Genomic DNA, 22,918 nt, shown 5'->3' with positions numbered 1-22,918 from the left:
TAACATTTCAGGGTAACATTTCAGGGTAAGCCAATCAGAGACAGAGTTGGGCGGGTCTTGACTTATGGGGAAAATACACACACACACACACACACACACACACGCAATGGCAGATGCAAGTATCAGTGAGAGCAGCAGCGCTGCACAGCACTTATCTTTTGTGTTTTATTGTTCCACTACATTTCATAATGATAATTGCTACAATGATGGGGAGTTGTCTTTTCTCTTACTGTGCCACAGAACAACACAAAAACTTGTATTTTTATTGTTATTATTTTTAAAGTAAAATAACTTGTTACTAGTTACTTTTATGAGAGCAGTAACTATAACTATTACTAGTTACTTTTTAAAAGTAACTTGCCCAACACTGGTTTTAAGCAACCTATTTATGTGTTTTACAAAGTTCAATGCACACAACCGGCCCAGCAACCCGGGATATTAAGTGACCATTTCCCCGGCAGGATCGAGCTGAGTTGGAAAATAACTCTGTGAAAGTATGCCTTGTTTTTAACTCTTTAATTGTATATTGAGTTGGTGAAGGAGGCTGGCAACTAACATGTTATGTTGTTTCCTATTCAAAAGGACCAGGCTGTCCTATAGTGTTCTTTGTATGTTTTGTTCATTTTCTTCATGTGCAGTGTATGGCAATATAATCATTTTATTGTTTGTGTCTTAGGTTGCGCTCCTCTTCCTCTGCGGCGTAGGCCTGGGCCCGGTTGGAACGCTGCCTGCCTTCAGTGTAGGGACTGCACGGTGTGACACTTGCTTTTCTGTATGCTAAATATCTCACTGTTATTATTTTATAGAGATTGTGGTTTGAATATTGCATGCTTTCGTTGTTTTGGTGTGTGGCTTTTCTTGTTTTTGTCCCTCACGATTAGCAGGCACTGCAACCCAGCGGACCAGGCCTGCCCAACTGAGGAGGGTAACTTATATACGTGTTGAATTATATTTGCCATTTTAACACTTCCATGTATTAGTTTCTTACTTTTTACGATATTTCCCTGCTTATCTGGCGGAAATTGGTTCATCTTGACCCCCCCCTCCTGTTTGTAAACCACAGGTAATGCTATGATTTCAAGTTAATGTAAACTTATATTAAGGGACAGCAACAGTGCAGGTGTTAATAAATGTTAATTAGTTTTGTATTTTACTACCTGCCCTTAGTTGAATGTGCTAGCCATTCACTTTGTAAAAGTAATGTTGCTGCATTATTGGTATGGTGTCATCTTGACTTCAACATTGTGATATATTTGAATTTGAGTTTGTTGCTAATGGGAACAGTTCACCTGACCAATGCAGTTTGGTCTGAATTGCTTCAAAACAGCGGTAGTTGATGTCATCGGGCATTATTACCTGAACCTCATGAGAGTTAAAAATGTGCGTTTGATTTTAGGTTTTGTATTTACAGTTAATATTTATATTTAGGAAACAGAAAATGTTGGAAGTAACTACATTTCTGACTTTGGTGTAATGTGAGACATGGCATTGCAATTCATCTTTCAATTTTGCACAATTCAAAGGATTAGTTTGGGGTCTGTGTGAAGGCCATGGTGGAGCTGCTGGCCAGCTTATTGTGATGCATCAAGTTGAAAGACAAAATGCTGTTTGTTTGCAGCTTGGAGTAATGCTAGCAAGCTATAAGAAAGCAACCACAGACAGCCTTAATAACTACCGCCCCATTGCACTCACACCTGTGATCATGAAGTGTTTTGAGAGGCTGGTGTTACATCACATAAAGGCCTGCCTTCCCCCCACCCTCGACCCACACCAGTTTGCCTACAGAGCAAATAGATCCACTGAAGATGCCATAGCCATAGCTCTCCACTCTGCACTGAGCCACCTGGAGCATCATGGGAGCTACGTCAGATTGCTCTTTATTGACTACAGCTCAGCGTTCAACACAATCATCCCGGACATTCTAGTTTGCAAACTATCAAACCTAGGCCTTCCCCCACCCACCTGTTCCTGGATCAAAGATTTCCTCACTAACCGCCCCCAGTGTGTGAGACTTGGCCCCCATCACTCCTCCACCTGCACTCTCAGCACCGGCTCTCCTCAGGGCTGTGTGCTGAGCCCTCTCCTGTACTCCCTATACACCCACGACTGCAGTCCAGCCCACCCAGAGAACATCATCGTCAAGTTTGCTGACGACACCACTGTGGTGGGGCTCATCTCAGGAGGAGACGAGTCTGCCTACAGGAGTGAGGTACTGAAGCTCTCAGCGTGGTGTTCAGTGAACAACCTGGCACTGAACCCCACAAAAACCAAAGAGATCATCGTAGACTTCAGGAGGAATACTACCAACCTCGCTCCCCTCGACGTTAACGGCGAGTGTGTGGAGAGGGTCCACACCTTCAAGTTCCTCTGCGTCCTCATCACCAACAACCTTTCCTGGAAGGACAACACCACAGCTGTCATCAAGAAGGCCCAGCAGCGTCTGCACTTCCTGAGGGTGCTCAGGAAGAACAACTTGGCCACTAAGCTGCTGGTGACCTTCTAACGCTCTACCATCGAGAGCCTATTGACATACTGCAGCACAGTGTGGTACGCCAGCTGCACTGAGGCCGACAGGATGAGGCTCCAGAGAGTCGTAAAAGCAGCACAGAGGATCATCGGCTGCCCTCTCCCCTCCCTGATGGACATTTACACCTCCCGCTGCCTCAGTAGAGCAAAAACATTGTTAAGGACATTTCACACCCCGGCTTTCACCTGTTCAACCTGCTGCCCTCCGGCAGGCATTACAGGTGTATACAAACAGACTCAAAGGCAGTTTTTCCCAAGAGCCATCATTGCTCTTAACACCTGAAATCACACCTCTTAATCATCATAAATGTGACTCCGTACGATAAATGTGACTCTGTACATATATAGTATTATTATTATTATAAATACCTATTATTATTTATTACATTACAGATTTTATTTGTATACTCCTGGAAATAATTACTGCACTTTATTCCTTATTCCTTTATTCCTTATTCCTAAGTATATGCTGCGTGTATTTGTTGTCTTATGTTGTGATGTTTTTTTTGTTTTGATGGCACCCTTGAAAGGGAGAAGCATTTATTATCTCATTGTACATGTATAATGACATTAAACGATTCTATTATATTCTATTCAATATAAAAGGTATACAGTCATTATTGAGGCGTTGTTTCTATTACTTGGTAATGCAATGGTAACTTGGTAACTAGTTTTTTTTTAACACATACCTATAACCGAAACAAAATGTCTGTTGGGCCGTTTTGTTGATCAAGACCAGATAGATTAAGGGGCAAGTTAGTTTTTTTTGCATACAGGACATACACTTAACCAACCAACAAACCAATTGTCTCACTGTGCTCATTGCATCTTAGAGAGGAACTCCAAGAGGTACTACTCTCTGAATATGTGAAAGAAATGTCCTTGATGCCTTTTCAGGCTCCTGGGAAGATGGCAGTGTTTGCTGCTGAATACTACAAGTCTGTAAATACAAAGAAACAGGGGGGCATTGGTTATAAAGACGTTTGCTTACCAGACATCTTTAGCCTCCTCCTCACATCTGCTTTAGCTTAATGGCTCGAGACCAAATTAGCTGCTGCTAACATACCATGCATTTCAATGGATAAAACAATGTATATTTTAATCAGATTAAGGAAATGTTGACTTATTTAATATATTTGAGAATTAAGCCAGAAGAAAGGGTTGTCAATGTGTGTCGCTTTCAATTGTGCTGAAATGGTTAAGGTCTCTGTTTTGTTTGTTTGTTATATCCTAGCTGCCCCAATGGTCAGTGTGGCTTTTACTGTTTGGCTACAAAAAGCATTTCCCATTTTGGGCAACGATGGGTTGGAGATGGTTGTGCTAAATATGGATATTGTCTTTATTATTAATTGTAACATACCATGTGCATTGTGCAACCATACATTATATGACTGCTTGGAAACGTGACTTGGTAAAAAAATAGTAACTCAGAAGAATAAGTCTTGTAATTTGTTTAACAAGTCCTCCCATGTGATCTTCCCTTTGACTCTCTCCATGGTACTGAAATAACTTATTTGCTCCTTTAGACATAATTTCCAATGTTTCATTATAATAATTATAATGAAAGATATATATAATGATTATTACACTAATCATTATTATGCATACTAAGTAATGATTTAATTAGAATCTATAAAGTTCAAGAATGAATACCTGCAACAAGAACACTTTATTTTGTTTACCACATGTATGTACTGATATTATTGTAGTGATAGAACAATGGTTCATGTGTTAATTGAATGAGTTGTTTATGTTTAACCATCGTGTTCAACATTGACATTTTTCATGCTTCTATTTCTTTACTTGTTTGTATAGGTTTTTGTCTATAATTAAATACACAGTGCAATCAAATAATAAAACGGTGCTATTTAATAAGCATATATTTTTTAATTATTTTAACTTTGAGCATTGTACATTACGTTGTGAGGTTTATGTTTTACATATGGCACACAGTTCGTATTGAAGTTAGGGAAGATGATTTGGGTTTAGACCATAGACTGTATATATAAAGGTTTAGACATGGGGAACAATACTCGCAGATGCAAAGAGTAAAAAGTGCCTGATGGTGCCGCTGCAGGCCAGCACAAAAGGAGCAGAGACATCTCCACCCACTTTAACTGCATTACCATCGGATGAGATTTATCAGAACAATTCCTTCATTCCCCGATTAGTTTGCATCACGTTTGCATTTGTAAAATGTTGGTTGCTGACTCTGTTTTGGAATTTTAATTTGTTGTTCCATGCTGTAATTTGTACTAACTGGGATGTGTTTTTTTCCGAGTGTGACCGGAGGTCTTCTCCCTCTGTGCTGCTGGTTGGTACCGTGCCCGCGCAAAATTGCGCACCGCAACTTTCTGTGTCTTACTTAGAGAACTGTGTGTAGTGTTTTGCAAAGGGTGCCAAGTTGAATTGCAAATTGGGTACAGAGCTGAAAATGTGTTTCGAGTTTTGGAGATTTTAGCTGAGGTTTTGCTCTTTGAGTGTCAGTTTAAATAATTAGGCTTTATGTCAGATTTTTGTGTGTTAGCAACTGAAAAAAACTGTAATCTTTTGCCATGATACGAAGTTTACCTTACAGTTATCTTGTCTAATGGTGACGTTGGTCCTTACTGGTTTTGAGGTATCTATCCTTGGTGTTGAAACACTCCTCGTGCATATTCACAACTCAAGATATAAGAAGATGACCAGTTAATTATCCCCAAGGGGAATTTAAATGTTTCCCTCATGGCTGTTGAATTCACAGAGTAAAGTACAAATAAACATGCATGAATGCATAGTACGAATACACACATGCATAAGAATACAGATATGCACAAACAAATGCATTGTTTTGGAGAGGTCCCAGAGCGAAGAGGCTGCCTGCTTATCCGGCTCCAGGGAGAAGTTGTAGATGTGTTTTTCCTTGGATCCACTTACACATGTGATTAGGCTAAAGGATTGATAGTAATATTATGATCTAAATTGTTATGAATAATATTGTTGTTCAGTACAATTTTATTTAAATTAGTAAGGATAACCTCCATTATAATCACGTATATCTTTTACAAAATCTAAATTATTTTCAACCTTTTTAGAAGCAATTTTCAACAGTACTTTATATTTTTCGCTAAATGTTTATTTATGTTATTATAGATTGGATTTTTATTTACCTGACCTTGTTTGGTATTTTTCTTTTAAACACCTTCAGTTTCATGTTGGTTTTATAACACTGTGTTAGGTTAAGTTGCAGTGTCATGCATGTAGGCCTTTTTGTTAGGGGTTAATAGGATGCGTTTATTTAATGTCATGATATTATATCAGTCAGTCACAGAAGGATTGTTTCTGCTAAACGAGCACGTTCGTTTTTAATATGTTCGGTACATTTTCTTGAAGATAGTTATGCACTTTTACCGAAGTCAAATGTAACTCTCCGATGCAATGCAGTTTTTTTACATCTTGGTATTTGAAACACGTTATATAAGAAAACAGGTCAAAGTATCATCCTGATAATACTGCAAATTAATCTTTTTGAACTAGACATATTGTCTTGACATCAATAGATGGAAGACAGCGAAAGTGCCATATTAAATCAGAGATTTATTTTTCTATCTGCATTATATCCATTGAAAAGTCATTGTTTTCAACTGAGTCACATATGTGTGTGAATAAATTACCTTCACGTGATTTTAGACTATGAAAACTATTTCACAACCTCACATTGTAAAGATATAAAGCGTCTCATGGTGTCGCTGTCGGCTTACAGAACAAGGACACACACCACCCCACCCACAACTACTGAACGCAAATCGGTTGTATTTTTCCAAGACGGTCGGTTAACACCTGGAAGATATTTTGTATGGTCCGCAGTACCCAGAGTTGGATTATAAAGGTTTTTTTGGGAGTACTTTTAATTATAATCTGGATAATACGCTGGACATTAACACGACGACAACTGGTTTTGTGTCAGGATGGGAGACAAAAGATTTTCTGCGCTGCGGTCGATCTTCTGCTTTGCTTCCTTTATTGTAGCGCTGCACCTCGTTAACGGAGACCTGAGCTATTCTATTTCAGAAGAGATGAAACGCCAGTCTGTTATTGGGAATGTAGCCAAAGATCTCAGTCTTGATCTGAGGACCTTATCTTCCCGAAAGGCTCGTGTTGATTCTGAGGGGACTCGTAAGCGGTACTGTGATATTAATCTGAGTACTGGAGATTTGGTCACATCGGAGAGAATGGACCGAGAAAGCCTTTGTGGCAAGAAACCCTCGTGCGTTGTGAAAGTAGATCTGGTGTTAGAAAACCCCCTGGAGCTTCATCGTGTTAGTATCCATATTCAAGATGTAAATGACAACTCGCCGCAATTCAATGACAATTTGATTGAAATGGAGATAAGTGAGTCAGCTGAAAAGGGTTACCGTTTCTCCATTGACGAGGCCCATGATGCAGATATAGGTCAAAATGCTGTTCAAAGATACAGCTTGAAAAAAAATAATATATTTATTCTCGCTGTTGACAGTAACAAGGTTGAACTCGTGATAGAGAATAAACTTGATCGAGAAAAGAAAAGTGAAATGAGTTTGCTCCTCACAGCTTTAGATGGAGGCTCTCCTCAGAGATCAGGTACTGTTGTCATACACGTCACTGTGCTGGATGCTAATGATAACGCCCCAGTGTTTAACCAGGCCGTCTATAAAGCCAGTCTGCCTGAAAACTCGCCTCTAGATACCATAGTGATTAAAGTTAGTGCTACTGACGCAGATGAAGGAGTGAATGGAGATGTGACATATAATTTTGTCCACATATCGGATGAAAATGTAAATGTTTTTTCTATTGATCCCACAACGGGAGAAATTAAAGTTAGTGGTGTGGTTGACTTTGAAGAAATCAGTTCTTTCGAAATTAGCGTGAAAGCTAAAGATGGTTTAGGACTAACCTCTTACGCCAAAATTATAATTGACGTTACTGATATGAATGATAATGCCCCTGTAATATACCTGAAATCCCTGACTAACCCCATACCTGAGAACGTGTCACCTGGTGCAGAGGTGGGCATCATTAACGTGCAGGATAGAGACTCTGAGACTAACGGACAGGTCCGCTGCTCCATTCAGCAAAACGTCCCTTTTAAGTTGGTTCCTTCTATTAAAAACTATTATTCTCTGGTGACCACAGGACAACTGGACCGTGAACTAGTGTCTGATTACAACATTACAATCACTGCCACTGACGAGGGCTCTCCCCCTCTGTCCTCCTCTAAAACTGTTCAGTTATCTGTAGCAGACATCAACGACAACCCACCTGTGTTTGAGGAGCAGTCCTACAGCGCATATGTGACTGAAAACAACAAACCTGGCTCCACTTTATGTTCCGTTACTGCTCGTGACCCCGACTGGAGACAAAACGGTACCGTGATTTATTCTCTGTTACCCGGTGAGGTGAACGGTGTCCCGGTGTCCTCCTATCTGTCTGTTAATGGAGACACAGGGGTGATCCACGCTGTGAGGACGTTTGATTATGAGCAGTTCAGGAGTTTTAAAGTGCACGTGATGGCCAGAGACAACGGTTCTCCTCCGCTCAGCAGCAACGTGACCGTCAGTGTGTTCATATCGGATGTGAATGACAACTCTCCTCAGATACTGTACCCCGCCCCGGAGGGCAACTCCTTCATGACCGAGCTGGTCCCCAAAGCTGCACACGGAGGCTCTCTGGTGTCCAAAGTGATCGCGGTGGACGCGGACTCCGGACAGAACGCCTGGCTGTCCTATCATATAGTCAAATCCACTGATCCGGGACTTTTCACTATTGGTCTCCACAGCGGAGAGATCAGGACACAGCGGGACATTTCTGAGTCTGACAGCATGAAACAGAACCTTGTTGTGTCAGTGAAAGATAACGGACAGCCCTCTCTCTCTGCCACCTGCTCCATGTATTTACTTATCTCTGATAACTTGGCTGAGGTGCCAGAACTGAAGGATATTTCTTACGATGAGAAGAACTCCAAACTGACCTCTTATCTGATCATCGCGCTGGTGTCAGTGTCCACCTTTTTCCTCACCTTCATCATCATCATCCTGGGTGTGAGGTTTTGTCGCAGGAGAAAGCCCAGACTGTTGTTTAATGGAGCAGTCGCCATCCCCAGCGCTTATCTCCCTCCTAATTACGCAGATGTTGACGGAACAGGAACTTTACGCAGCGCTTACAATTATGACGCCTACCTGACAACAGGTTCCAGAACCAGTGACTTTAAGTTTGTGTCATCTGACAATGACAACGCACTGCCTGCTGACCAGACTCTGAGGAAAAGCCCTTCAGACTTTGCTGAAGTGTTTGGAGACTGTGATTCTTCTCCTGAGGTAGGAGCCTTCCCGTGTATTTGTCATAGTTGATGTATTGTTTCTGACTTGTTGAACAACGACGTTTTATATTATGCAAATGTGTGTGCTTCCTGCTAAATAGTTTTGTGGATTTTTAATTTTGGATAGCAGAAGATTTCCAAAATGTTTAATTCTCTAAATTACATAACCATTGTTTGCTGAATTTTTATTGACAGTTTTTTTGGATTTGGTTTAGGGGTGATGTTTCACAATATATATATATATATATATATATATATATATATATATATATATATATATATATATAAACTCGTTGTTCGTCCCACAGCATTTCTTTCAATCCCCTGCCCCTTCTACTAGTTATCATGTTAACTGTCCAAGATTAATTAAAACAGCTGCAGTTCCTATGCCTGATTCAGCATGGATGTATGGATAAGGTTCTATAATATAAGGTCGTGTATATACGTTCTTCTTAGAAACTCTTTTAATCACATCACAGCAGTCTGAAAACACTTATCATTTTGCCATCAGACAAAGTGTAAAAAACAGTGCTCTGGTCTATTGCTGTCTTCCGTCCTTACTGTTTCTTTTTTTTTACATCTGTCCATGGTGCTGAAACACTCCTCAAGTATATTCACAACTGAATATATAAGATGTTTTTTAGAGAGGTGCCAGAGCGAAGAGGCTTCCTGGTTCTCGGCTCCAGGGAGCAGTTGTAGATTTATTTGTCCTTAGAAACACTATCAAATGTGATTAGGCTAAATTAAAGATAGTAATATAACGATTTGAATTGTTATTAATAATATTGTTGTTTAATAATATATGTATATTATGTAACGATAGTTTTCCATAAAAATCACCTGCATTTATTAAACAATCTATATTATTATCAACCTTTTCAATTTGGAAGCTATTTTTTGTTTTGTTTTCAACACTACTTTTATATTTTTTAGCTAAATGCTTATCCGTTATTATAGTTATGTTCCTTGTTATTTTCCTGACCTTGTTTCTTATTTTCTATAAAACACCTACAATTGTATATAGTTTTATGACACAGTGTCAGGGTAAGTTGCAGTGTGATGCATTTAGGCCTTTTTGTAAGGGCTTAATAGGATGCTTTATTTAATGTCATGATAATATATTAATCAGTCACAGAATGATTATTTCTGCTAAACGAATACGTACGTTGTTGATACTTTACATTTTGCTGAAGATAGTTATGTACTTTTACTTGAGTCACATTGGAAATGCTCTCAGATGCAATGCAGTTTCTTAACATTGTGGTAATTTATACTTATTATTTAAGAAAAAAGATCGAAGTATCTTCCCCATCACTGTCCATGGTGCTGAACCTTACATCTCTGATAATACTGCATAACGTAGTTATTTTCAACATATAGTGATATGTCATAAATATGTGAGTGATTTACCGTGACGTGATTTTAGACTTTGGGAAAACTATTTCATAACCTTACATTGTGAAGACATAAAGCGACTCAAGGTGTCGCTGTCGGCTTACAGAACGGACGCACACCACCACACCCACAACTACTGTATGCAGATCGGTTGTATTTGACCAAGACGGTCGTTTTTAACTTCGAGAATATTGTTATGGTTCGCAGTACCCATTGTTGGATGATTAACTATTTTTTTATATACATTTTATTATAATCTTGACAGGTTGGACATTAACAATACGAAGACCTTTTTTTTATCAGGATGGGAGACAAAGGATTTTCAGCGCTGCTGCCGATTTTCTGCTTTGCTTCCTTTATTGTAGCGCTGCACCTCGTTAACGGAGACCTGAGTTATTCTATTCCAGAAGAGATGAAACACCAGTCTGTTATTGGGAATGTAGCCAAAGATCTCAGTCTTGATCTGAGGACCTTATCGTCCCGAAATGCCCGTGTTGATTTTGAGGGGACTTTTAAGCGATACTGTGATATGAATCGGAGTACTGGAGATTTGGTCACATCGGAGAGAATGGACCGAGAAAGCCTTTGTGGCAAGAAACCCTCGTGTATTGTGAAAGTAGATCTCGTGTTAGAAAATCCTCTGGAGCTTCATCGTGTTAGTATACATATTCAGGATGTAAACGACAACTCGCCCACGTTCAAAAAACAATTGATTGAAATGGAAATAGGTGAGTCAGCTGAAAAGGGTTACCGCTTCTCTATCGAGAAAGCCCATGACGCAGATATAGGTCAACATGCTGTTCAGAGGTACAGTTTACAAAAAAATGAAAACTTTATTCTCGCTGTTGACAGTAACAAGGTTGAACTTGTACTGGAAAATAAACTTGATCGTGAAAAGCGAAATGATATGAATTTGCTCCTCACAGCTTTAGATGGAGGTTCTCCTCAGAGATCAGGTACTGTAGTCATACACGTCACTGTGCTGGATGCTAATGATAACGCCCCAGTGTTTAGCCAGGCCTTCTATAAAGCCAGTCTGCCTGAAAACTCTCCTTCAGAAACCATAGTGATTAATGTTAGTGCTACTGACGCAGATGAAGGGGTAAATGGAGATGTGACGTATGATTTTGGCCACGGATCTGGTGATGATGTAAATGCATTTTCTATTGATCCTAAAACTGGAGAAATTAAAGTTAGTGGTGAGATTGACTTTGAAGAAACGAGTTCATTTGAAATAAGCGTGGAAGCTAAGGACAGTTTAGGTCTATCATCGTACGCCACAGTTATAATTGATATTACTGATATGAATGATAATGCCCCTGTAATATACCTGAAATCCCTGACTAACCCCATACCTGAGAACGTGTCACCTGGTGCAGAGGTGGGCATCATTAACGTGCAGGATAGAGACTCTGAGACTAACGGACAGGTCCGCTGCTCCATTCAGCAAAACGTCCCTTTTAAGTTGGTTCCTTCTATTAAAAACTATTATTCTCTGGTGACCACAGGACAACTGGACCGTGAACTAGTGTCTGATTACAACATTACAATCACTGCCACTGACGAGGGCTCTCCCCCTCTGTCTTCCTCTAAAACTGTTCAGTTATCTGTAGCAGACATCAACGACAACCCACCTGTGTTTGAGGAGCAGTCCTACAGCGCACATGTGACTGAAAACAACAAACCTGGCTCCACTTTATGTTCCGTTACTGCTCGAGACCCCGACTTGAGACAAAACGGTACCGTGATTTATTCTCTGTTACCCGGTGAGGTGAACGGTGCCCCGGTGTCCTCCTATCTGTCTGTTAACGGAGACACGGGGGTGATCCACGCTGTGAGGACGTTTGATTATGAACAGTTCAGGAGTTTTAAAGTGCACGTGATGGCCAGAGACAACGGTTCTCCTCCGCTCAGCAGCAACGTGACCGTCAGTGTGTTCATATCGGATGTGAATGACAACTCTCCTCAGATACTGTACCCCGCCCCGGAGGGCAACTCCTTCATGACCGAGCTGGTCCCCAAAGCTGCACACGGAGGCTCTCTGGTGTCCAAAGTGATCGCGGTGGACGCGGACTCCGGACAGAACGCCTGGCTGTCCTATCATATAGTCAAATCCACTGATCCGGGACTTTTCACTATTGGTCTCCACAGCGGAGAGATCAGGACACAGCGGGACATTTCTGAGTCTGACAGCATGAAACAGAACCTTGTTGTGTCAGTGAAAGATAACGGACAGCCCTCTCTCTCTGCCACCTGTTCCATGTATTTACTTATCTCTGATAACTTGGCTGAGGTGCCAGAACTGAAGGATATTTCTTACGATGAGAAGAACTCCAAACTGACCTCTTATCTGATCATCGCTCTGGTGTCCGTGTCCACCTTTTTTCTCACCTTCATCATCATCATCCTGGGTGTGAGGTTTTGTCGCAGGAGAAAGCCCAGACTGTTGTTTGATGGAGCAGTCGCCATCCCCAGCGCTTATCTCCCTCCTAATTACGCAGATGTTGACGGAACAGGAACTTTACGCAGCGCTTACAATTATGACGCCTACCTGACAACAGGTTCCAGAACCAGTGACTTTAAGTTCGTGTCATCTTACAATGACAACACACTGCCTGCTGACCAGACTCTGAGGAAAAGCCCTTCAGACTTTGCTGAAGTGTTTGGAGACTGTGATTCTTCTCCTGAGGTAGGAAGTGGTGCCACTTAATGTTTGACCTTGCACATTGATTTCCAAGACAATATATAGTGTTGAAAACTTTTTTGTCGAATTGTTTTATTATTATGTATATTCATTATTTAGAGTTGAAGTTACCTTAAGTACATTCATTTCACTTTGCAAGTAAGCACAAGCGTAAATCTTCAGTCGTATTCCACAATTGACTTAATTCACATATTGAGCACAATGATGCATCACTAGTTCACAAAAGTGATTATCTTGTAGTTTACAGACATTTTGAATTATTAGGTGATTTTAGATACTATTAAACATTTAAAAATAAGGAAAACATGTTTTCCCGGAAACTGTCTTTCTATCTAAACTGCTCTTGTGTTATTTGTTGAGCTGGATTTTCTTGTTGTATTCTCTGTCCTGGGGCTGAAATTCGCTGTTGCTCTTGTTGTGTTTTTTGAGAAACAGCCTATCCTCTCATGCATCTTCTTAGTTTTTAATCATTTTCAATTTCAATTGTGCTGCCCTTACAATTATGACGCCTACCTGACAACTGGTTCTAGAACCAGTGACTAAAAGTATGTGTCATCTTACAATGTGAACACACTGCCTGCTGACCAGACTCTAAGGACAAGTCCACGTATGCTTAAGTGTTTGGAGAGTCAGATGGATTGCCATAGTCTTACATACTTCTTTATCCAACATTTGACTTTGGTAGTTTCCTTCAGGTATGCCTTTCATTTACATATTTCACTGGCCCTATGAGTTCAATTTCTCAAGCCATGTTCAGTCCTGTACCTGCATGCCATGTGTTTTTGGCATGAGCATATTTATGAAATGAAAATCCTTAGCGACTTGTCACTATTTTTCTCTTTTAGAAATGTTTTTGATAACATAGCAGGCATTTGAATTGTACTTTGCTGTGATGAGTTTTGGTTGATTTAGAATGTCATACTGATCTTTTTGCAACTTCTGGATTGTGTGCTTTTAAAACTTGACATTACTTGACATAATTACGTTCATGTTAAAGGCATTCATTTATTAATTTTAAGGTAAAACAAAGTATTTTCATCTACATAAATTCCTGCATTTCACTGTTTAGTTAAGACCTTCAACATGACATGGTTGTTTTCATATATATTTTTAACTGCTGTTGAAATAGTGGTTTCATGTGGTTTCAAATTGTACTGAGGAATATGTGTTTGGATCTCTTGATCCAAACACATATTCCTCAGTACAATTTGAATGTATCTTGACGCCATGTTGTCCTTTTTCCTGCTCATAATGAATCAATTTTCACTTCATTTATTGTAATGCATTATTTGCATTGTTCGTCACTTGCTTTTGTTGCAACAGTTGATCCTTTTCTCCCCTCAAGACTATGCTCCAATTCAAACACTGAGTAAGTGCTTTGAACAAATCAATGACTGGATGTGTCAGAAGTTTCTCCAATTAAACAAAGATAAAACTGAGGTAATGGTTTTTGGAGCCAAGGCAGAACGTATAAAAGTTAGCGCTGAGCTTCAGTCTGCAATGTTCAAAACAACAGATAAAGCCAGAAATCTAGGTGTAGTCATGGACTCTGACCTGAGTTTCAACAGTCACATTAAAACTGTTACTAAATCAGCCTACTATCACCTAAAGAATATATCTAGGATTAAAAGACTAATGTCACAGCAGGATTTGGAAAAACGTGTCCATGCTTTTATCTTCAGTAGACTCGACTACTGTAATGGTGTCTTCACAGGTCTCACTAAAAAATCTATTAGAAAGCCTCAGCTAATTCAGAACGCCGCTGCTCGAGTCCTCACTAACACTAAGAAAGTGGATCACATCACTCCTGTTCTGAAGTCTTTACACTGGCTTCCTGTGTGTCAAATAATATATTTCAAAATACTGCTGCTGGTTTATAAAGCACTGAATGGTTTAGGCCCAAAATACATTTCTGACCTCCTGCTAAATTATGAACCATCCAGATCTCTCAGGTCTTCAGGGACTGGTCAGCTTTCTGTCCCCAGAGTCAGAACTAAACATGGAAAAGCAACGTTCAGTTATTATGCTCCAAATATCTGGAACAATCTCCCAGAAACCTGCAGGTCCGCTGCAACTCTTACTACTTTTAAATCCAGGCTGAAGACTTTTCTTTTTGTCGCTGCTTTTAATTGATACATTCATATCTTAAACTGCACTGTAACTTGTATTATCTTTGATTTGTATCTTTGCTTTTAAATGAGTGTTTTTAAATGTCATTTTATATCATTACTTTTAAATGAGTGTTTCTAGATATAATTGTATAATATGTTCCTTAATGCTCTTAATGTCGTTCATTTTTGTAACACACTTTGAATTGCCTTGTGTTGAAAGGTGCTATATAAATAAACTTGCCTTGCCTTGCCTCAAGTTTAAAATAACAGTTATCAAAGTTTGAATTAGAATATGTACTTCTTTGAAATGCATGCTGACCAACCATTTTACTTGAGCGATGAATGTTATACCATTTGAAGTTACTGTTGTGATAATATTTTTCAGCTTATCATATTTAGATTTTCTTAGTGATGATAAACTAATGAGTTTGTCCATCAAAATATTGCTTCCTGAGCGTATATTGTGTCCCTCGGACATTGGCCAACTATCACACATGCCTGGTGTAATTTATAGTTGCATCATGTATTTGTTGTTAAACACAGAGTAATGCTCTGAGAAAACATAGGAGCCCCTTTTCTATTAATGTAGGCCTCTTGCTGTTGAAACACGTTTTACCATTGTTATTTTGTAAATATTTAGATACATCCCATCTGAAATGTTCAGTGATCCGTCCATGGTATACTTTATGAGCTGACATGGTTAATAAGGAAACGCTTTGGTTCTACTTCTCGTCGGTCAGCCATGGTGCTGACGGTTGTGTCTACAAATTAATCAAACCTAAAACATTACAGTTTAATACTTTGTGTCTTAACATTGAAATGCTGCATTGTTGATCATGCTGGCAGCGCAATGGTGTTTAATGCAGTGCTCGTTGTTGTTCGTACAATTCCAAAATAAGCTCACGGTGTCGCTGCTCACTTGCAGATAGGACGAGGCTCATTTCCACACCCACTGCAAAGGGAGTAATTCAAGCATTAAAACCAGTGCTGCCATTGTTGTATGAGCGGTTCCGTTAATTTTGCCATCACATTGGAACTTTGACAGCAAAAGGGGACATTTCCTGTCCGCATCCTCTTTCGGGAAAAACAATGGAGCTAAAAGGGAGATTGTGGATTTTTTTTTTTTACGTCTTTGCCGTTTTATTCTACATTTCCAATGCAGACCTCAGCTATTCTGTTCCAGAGGAGATGGGACCCGGATCTATTGTTGGAAATATTGCCAAGGACCTCGGGCTTGAAGCAGGGAAATTGTTCACTCGTAAAGCCCGTATTGATACGGAGGAAAGCTATCAGCACTATTGCGATATTGATCTAAAAACAGGCAATTTTGTCATCCGGGAAAGGATTGACAGGGAGGAGCTGTGTGCGGAAAAGGTTTCGTGTTTGCTTAAATTCGAATTAGTCCTAGAGAGCCCCTTGGAGCTGCACCGCATTTCACTGCTTATTCAGGATGTAAACGACAATTCACCCGTTTTCCAAAAGGATATAATTAAACTGGAAATAAGAGAATCGGCTGACAAAGGTGCTCGATATCGCCTCAATGAAGCTCACGACACTGACATCGGAAAAAATATGGTTGAACAATACATTTTACAAAATAACGAACACTTTGTGTTATCTGTCCGAGACGATACTGATGGGTCTAAAAATGTCGAGTTGGTGTTAGACAAAGAGCTAGACCGTGAAAAAGAACACGATTTAAATGTAGTGATGATTGCTGTTGACGGTGGCAATCCACAAAGATCAGGAAGTGCTATTATACACGTCACTGTGCTGGATGCTAATGATAACGCCCCAGTGTTTGACCAAGCCTTCTACAAAGCCAGTCTGCCTGAAGACTCTGCCCTTGATACTCTGGTCGTCACTGTAAGTGCTACCGATGCAGACGAGGGAGTCAATGGGGCGGTTACTTATGAGTTTAGCCGGATCTCAGAAAGGGCTAAAAAGGTGTTCTCACTCAACAGTCAAACTGGAGAGATCAAAGTCATAGGACTACTTGATTTCGAGAATAATTCTAAATATGAAATGCGTATTGATGCCAAAGATGGTTATGGACTTTCATCCGATTCCAAATTAATGATAGAAATCACTGATATGAATGATAATGCTCCAGTAATATACCTGAAATCCCTGACTAACCCCATACCTGAGAACTTGTCACCTGGTGCAGAGGTGGGCATCATTAACGTGCAGGATAGAGACTCTGAGACTAACGGACAGGTCCGTTGCTCCATTCAGCAACACGTCCCTTTTAAGTTGGTTCCTTCTATTAAAAACTATTATTCTCTGGTGACCACAGGACAACTGGACCGTGAACTAGTGTCTGATTACAACATAACAATCACTGCCACTGACGAGGGCTCTCCCCCTCTGTCTTCCTCTAAAACTGTTCAGCTATCTGTAGCAGACATCAACGACAACCCACCTGTGTTTGAGGAGCAGTCCTACAGCGCATATGTGACTGAAAACAACAAACCTGGCTCCACTTTATGTTCCGTTACTGCTCGAGACCCCGACTGGAGACAAAACGGTACCGTGATTTATTCTCTGTTACCCGGTGAGGTGAACGGTGCCCCGGTGTCCTCCTATCTGTCTGTTAACGGAGACACGGGGGTGATCCACGCTGTGAGGACGTTTGATTATGAACAGTTCAGGAGTTTTAAAGTGCACGTGATGGCCAGAGACAACGGTTCTCCTCCGCTCAGCAGCAACGTGACCGTCAGTGTGTTCATATCGGATGTGAATGACAACTCTCCTCAGATACTGTACCCCGCCCCGGAGGGCAACTCCTTCATGACCGAGCTGGTCCCCAAAGCTGCACACGGAGGCTCTCTGGTGTCCAAAGTGATTGCGGTGGACGCGGACTCCGGACAGAACGCCTGGCTGTCGTATCATATAGTCAAATCCACTGATCCGGGACTTTTCACTATTGGTCTCAACAGCGGAGAGATCAGGACACAGCGGGACATTTCTGAGTCTGACAGCATGAAACAGAACCTTATTGTGTCAGTGAAAGATAACGGACAGCCCTCTCTCTCTGCCACCTGCTCCATGTATTTACTTATCTCTGATAACTTGGCTGAGGTGCCAGAACTGAAGGATATTTCTTATGATGAGAAGAACTCCAAACTGACCTCTTATCTGATCATTGCTCTGGTGTCAGTGTCCACCTTTTTTCTCACCTTCATCATCATCATCCTGGGTGTGAGGTTTTGTCGCAGGAGAAAGCCCAGACTGTTGTTTGATGGAGCAGTCGCCATCCCCAGCGCTTATCTCCCTCCTAATTACGCAGATGTTGACGGAACAGGAACTTTACGCAGCGCTTACAATTATGACGCCTACCTGACAACAGGTTCCAGAACCAGTGACTTTAATTTCGTGTCATCTTACAATGACAACACACTGCCTGCTGACCAGACTCTGAGGAAAAGCCCTTCAGACTTTGCTGGAGTGTTTGGAGACTGTGATTCTTCTCCTGAGGTAGGAGCCTTCCTGTGTCTTTGTCATAGTTGATGTTTTTGGTGCTAACTTGTAGAGCAGAGAAGTGTTATGTTATTCACATTTGTGTGCTTCCTGTAAAATTGTTTTGTGGATTTTGAAATACATTTTAAGATAACAGAAGATTTCCAAAATGGTTATTTGCTGCCTTATTATAGTTGTCTTTATTGTCAAATGTATTTGCGTTGATTTAGTTTGGGGGTGATGTTTACTGTCCTTGATTAATTAGAACAGCTGCAGTTCCTACACCTGATTCATCATGGATATGAGGTTATATAGTCTAAGAACGAGTTAACATTCAGGTATTAGACCTCTCTTAATCACATCACTGCAGTCTGAGAACACTTATCATTTTACTGTTGACAAAGTTTAACAAACAGTGCTCTGGTCTATTGGTGTCTTCCGTCCGTTCTGGTTTTGTGACATCTGTCCATGGTGCTGAAACACTCCTCAAGCATATTCACAACTGAAGATATAAGATGTTTTTTAGAGAGGTGCCAGAGCGAAGAGGCTTCCTGGTTCTCGGCTCCAGGGAGCAGTTGTAGATTTATTTGTCCTTAGAAACACTATCAAATGTGATTAGGCTAAATTAAAGATAGTAATATAACGATTTGAATTGTTATTAATAATATTGTTGTTTCATAATATGTTTAAATTATTTAACGCTAGCTTTCCATAGAATCACCTGTATTTATTCAAAAATCTATATTATTATCAACCTTTTCAATTTGGAAGCTATTTTTTGTTTTGTTTTCAACACTACTTTTATATTTTTTAGCTAAATGCTTATCCGTTATTATAGTTAGGTTCCTTGTTATTTTCCTGACCTTGTTTCTTATTTTCTATAAAACACCTACAATTGTATAAAGTTTTATGACACAGTGTCAGGGTAAGTTGCAGTGTGATGCATTTAGGCCTTTTTGTAAGGGCTTAATAGGATGCTTTATTTAATGTCATGATAATAATCAGTCACAGAAGGATTGTTTCTGCTAAACGAATAAGTACGTTGTTGATACTTTAGGTACATTTTGCTGAAGATAGTTATGTACTTTTACTTGAGTCACATTTAAAATGCTCTCAGATGCAATGCAGTTTCTTAACATCGTGGTATTTTAAACTTGTTATTTAAGAAAAAAGATCGAAGTATCTTCCCCATCACTGTCCATGGTGCTGGACATTGCATCTCTGTTAACAAGCCCTCCCATGTGATCTTCCTTTTGACTCTCTCCATTGAACTGAAACTTATTTTCTCCTTTAGACATCATTTCAAATGTTCCAATGTTTCATTATAATTATGATAATAATTATAATGAAACATAATGATATTAATGATTACACTAATCATTATTATGCATAATAAGTATTGATTTAATTCGAATCCATAAACCTCAATAATTAATACCTGCAACAAGAACATACTTTATTTGTTACCACATACACGTGATATAAGTGATAGAAAAAGTGTTCATTTGTTAAAGGTAGGTAATTCACTTCAGAAACAGTTTTTGTTATATTCCATGGAAAGCTCTTGCATCCCGAGCAATGAATAAATTAAATGCTTTGACAATAAATATATACAAATATTTCATCTGTGGAAGCCGTGGCGCTGTAACAACGCTCAGATAACTGGATGGCCTGCCTGCCTGTCAGCCTTCCATCTCGTGCACAAACTTATCTCGCGTCCTCATTGGTCATGTGCGCGTTCGTGTGTGTTGGAGGAGGGGCTCTGTAAGGAAGTCTGAAGGATGGGGCAGATTTTTTTTGGTTGTATACTTTCAAATTCTAGTTTACTCGAGCTGGTTTCTCGCAATTTTTATTAGTTTTTTAAATTTTCAACATTGCTTTAGTAGTTTTGCTGGATTTGTATTTGCGTGTGACTTGTTTTGTTTGGAATGCTATTTCCCTGACCTTGTTTGTTGTTTATCTTTAAAACACCTGTTTTTACATTACAGTGATAGAGCATTTTGCACTGTCATGCATGTTGGCCTTTTTGTTCAACACATCCTCACTCCCAGGTCGGCCTCTGTTGACGTTATGTCAAGTCCCCTGTCGGCTTTTTCCAACGCAAGGGGGGGGGGGGCCTTAGCGTCCATTTTTAACGCAAGGGGGGGGCCCTTAGCGTCCATTTTCAGCTTTCCGGGATGTCCATATGCTTCTATAGACGCTCATGGAAGCACGGCATTCGTTTGTGTCGTCTGCCCTTAAAGGCAATGTGAGCGTCCATTCTCATTGGATAACGGAGAATTGTACACCCGGAAGTAAGTATTCCCCTTACTGTCGATTGATTTTACAGTGATATCTGCACTACTCATCGACTAAAAAACACCAGATTATCCTTGTTAATTACACAACATTGATTGGTTTAAATTGTGTCCAATGCTTTTGTATTTTCCCCCTTCGATTCGGAGAAACAAATGTTTTTTCGGAGTAAAGGATGGCAGAAGACACTACACTACCCAGAATCCCCAGCTATCGTTTGGACTACACCATGTGCTCTGTTTGACAAACCCCGTGATAGTCCTCAAGCTCTGTGATTGGAGAGTGTGCTCCGAGGGTTTCGCCGAGCCTCGAACAGCACTTGAAATGGGATGGAACCACGCAGACTGTCCAAAACTGGATTTGAACGGGTCCACCGCGTCCCCCCTCCCCACCCTGTCCCCAGAACTACAAATGCTGGCTATTCTGTTTCGCAACATGTTCTGTATCTATGGCACGTCTCTACTGGGAGTTGTAGTTTTAAAAGACGTTTTCGTATTTCTCATAATAAGAAGTTGCCAGTATTAAACTGTGTACATCCCTGGAGGTTTAGGGGATAGGAAACACTCACATTTAAAACATATAATTAATAAATGGGTGAAAATTGCTTGTGCCCATAATGGGCAGCATTAATATATATATACACACATGCCAGCTAAGGTCAGAAGAGCTTTATTTAACAGCTGGTCTTATGTTTGTGACCCCTGTTGTTAATTGATAACATTACATTACATTAATTGATAAGCCTGAAACATGCACTTGTTAAGGTTCAGAGGCACATTTTGCAAATATGGCAGTATAGCCATCGATCAGCTTAAGATAAGATATACTTTATTGATCCCAAGTTGGAACATTTGCGTTACATCAGCATGTGTAACAGTTACATATGCAGTGGTGTTTATTTGTAAATCATTTAGTATAATCACACAAATTCTGTGTTTTATATTCAACAATTCTGTGTTCTTTATTTATTGATTGTTCAATACCTGACAAGGTCGGAGATGAAATATCTACATACATCTTATAAGAGTATAATACATTATGTATAATATCAGTTAAAAATAAGTGCTTCAACATAGTTAACATTGCTGGAGGTATGCACAAATATTGATAGATGTCTTGTAATGCACTATTGAGGAACCTGCGACCCAAGTTTTTCATTCAATGCATAACTACACCATAGTTGTGTAGGCCTATATGATATGTCAATAAACCTTAGAAAATCTTGAAAGGGATGTGCAAAATAGTCATTATATACAGTCTTTAATGAACTATTAGTAGAGAATAACGAGTAATTAATATACTTTATAGGGATCCTATTAATATCTAATGATACAAATAATGAAATTCAATAACATGCTTTAACCACTAGGTGTCCCTTTATATCAGGTGTGCACCTTTATGGTGTAAATACAGCCTATCTACCAATTGGATCAAATATAAAAGTCAGCCGAATTAGTGTTGATACTGCAAGGAGACGTATTGTGTGAAAATAAATGTAAGATGTTGTTTAATGGCTGATATATTTATGATCCACGTCACGTTTTCAGTTCCTCATGTTTGTCTAGAAGTCTTCTCATCAGGGCTCTATAAATACAGAACTACGGCAGATATGTAATATTTAATGCAGCCGAACCGTGTATTACCATGCCGTTATGTGATGACTTCCAAAGAGAAAAGCAAGCACACTCGGAATAAAGTATTATTGTATTTTTTTTTAATGTTTTCGGTCTGTTTCCGTTATTTGTTAATGACGATGTGCTGTGAGATGTGAGACTGGAATTGCACAGGGGGAAATAACGTAGGCTATCTTTAGATGCGGATTTTGTTAAACTAATATGTTTTCGCTGTGGACCAACACTATACATTGACGGGGAAGGGGGTAGCAATAAAGATAACACCATTAAACAGTTACACAACATAACAGAAATAATATCGATAGCAGCGTCCCTAGCAACCACCTTGGTAACAATGAAAACGTTAAGGACGCAATTTCCTGAAGTAATCTTCGTAATAACTAGCAAACTAAAGATCATGTACATCCACTGCACACATAATCTGAAATAACAACTCATATTTCTCGCATCAAATGAC

General features: G+C 39.8%; 3 protein-coding genes across 3 annotated transcripts; all 3 read left to right on the top strand.

Moving 5' to 3' along the window:
* The first annotated feature begins 6,359 nt into the window (after positions 1 to 6,359).
* Positions 6,360 to 8,891, top strand: LOC117555768 (putative protocadherin beta-18). Its single transcript, XM_034230733.1, has one exon. It carries the CDS (start codon positions 6,474 to 6,476, stop codon positions 8,889 to 8,891), a length of 2,418 nt encoding a protein of 805 aa, XP_034086624.1. The 5' UTR covers positions 6,360 to 6,473.
* Positions 8,892 to 10,536: 1,645 nt separating this feature from the next.
* LOC117555947 (protocadherin gamma-A11-like) lies at positions 10,537 to 12,967 on the top strand. The gene has a single exon (XM_034231032.1). It carries the CDS (start codon positions 10,560 to 10,562, stop codon positions 12,963 to 12,965), a length of 2,406 nt encoding a protein of 801 aa, XP_034086923.1. The 5' UTR covers positions 10,537 to 10,559; the 3' UTR covers positions 12,966 to 12,967.
* A 3,189-nt stretch (positions 12,968 to 16,156) lies between these two features.
* On the top strand, positions 16,157 to 18,583 carry LOC117555767 (protocadherin gamma-A11-like). The gene has a single exon (XM_034230732.1). It carries the CDS (start codon positions 16,160 to 16,162, stop codon positions 18,581 to 18,583), a length of 2,424 nt encoding a protein of 807 aa, XP_034086623.1. The 5' UTR covers positions 16,157 to 16,159.
* Positions 18,584 to 22,918: the final 4,335 nt, after the last annotated feature.

Source organism: Gymnodraco acuticeps, unplaced genomic scaffold, assembly GCF_902827175.1.
Source record: "Gymnodraco acuticeps unplaced genomic scaffold, fGymAcu1.1, whole genome shotgun sequence".
Classification (NCBI taxonomy): domain Eukaryota; kingdom Metazoa; phylum Chordata; class Actinopteri; order Perciformes; family Bathydraconidae; genus Gymnodraco; species Gymnodraco acuticeps.
The sequence above is the reverse complement of the archived record's forward strand: the minus strand, read 5'-3'. Positions and strand labels throughout refer to the sequence as shown.

Bases quoted from the DNA above. Each gene is read 5' to 3' on its own strand.
- LOC117555947 (XM_034231032.1), top strand. From the start codon at position 10,560: ATGGGAGACAAAGGATTTTCAGCGCTGCTGCCGATTTTCTGCTTTGCT.
- LOC117555768 (XM_034230733.1), top strand. From the start codon at position 6,474: ATGGGAGACAAAAGATTTTCTGCGCTGCGGTCGATCTTCTGCTTTGCT.
- LOC117555767 (XM_034230732.1), top strand. From the start codon at position 16,160: ATGGAGCTAAAAGGGAGATTGTGGATTTTTTTTTTTTACGTCTTTGCC.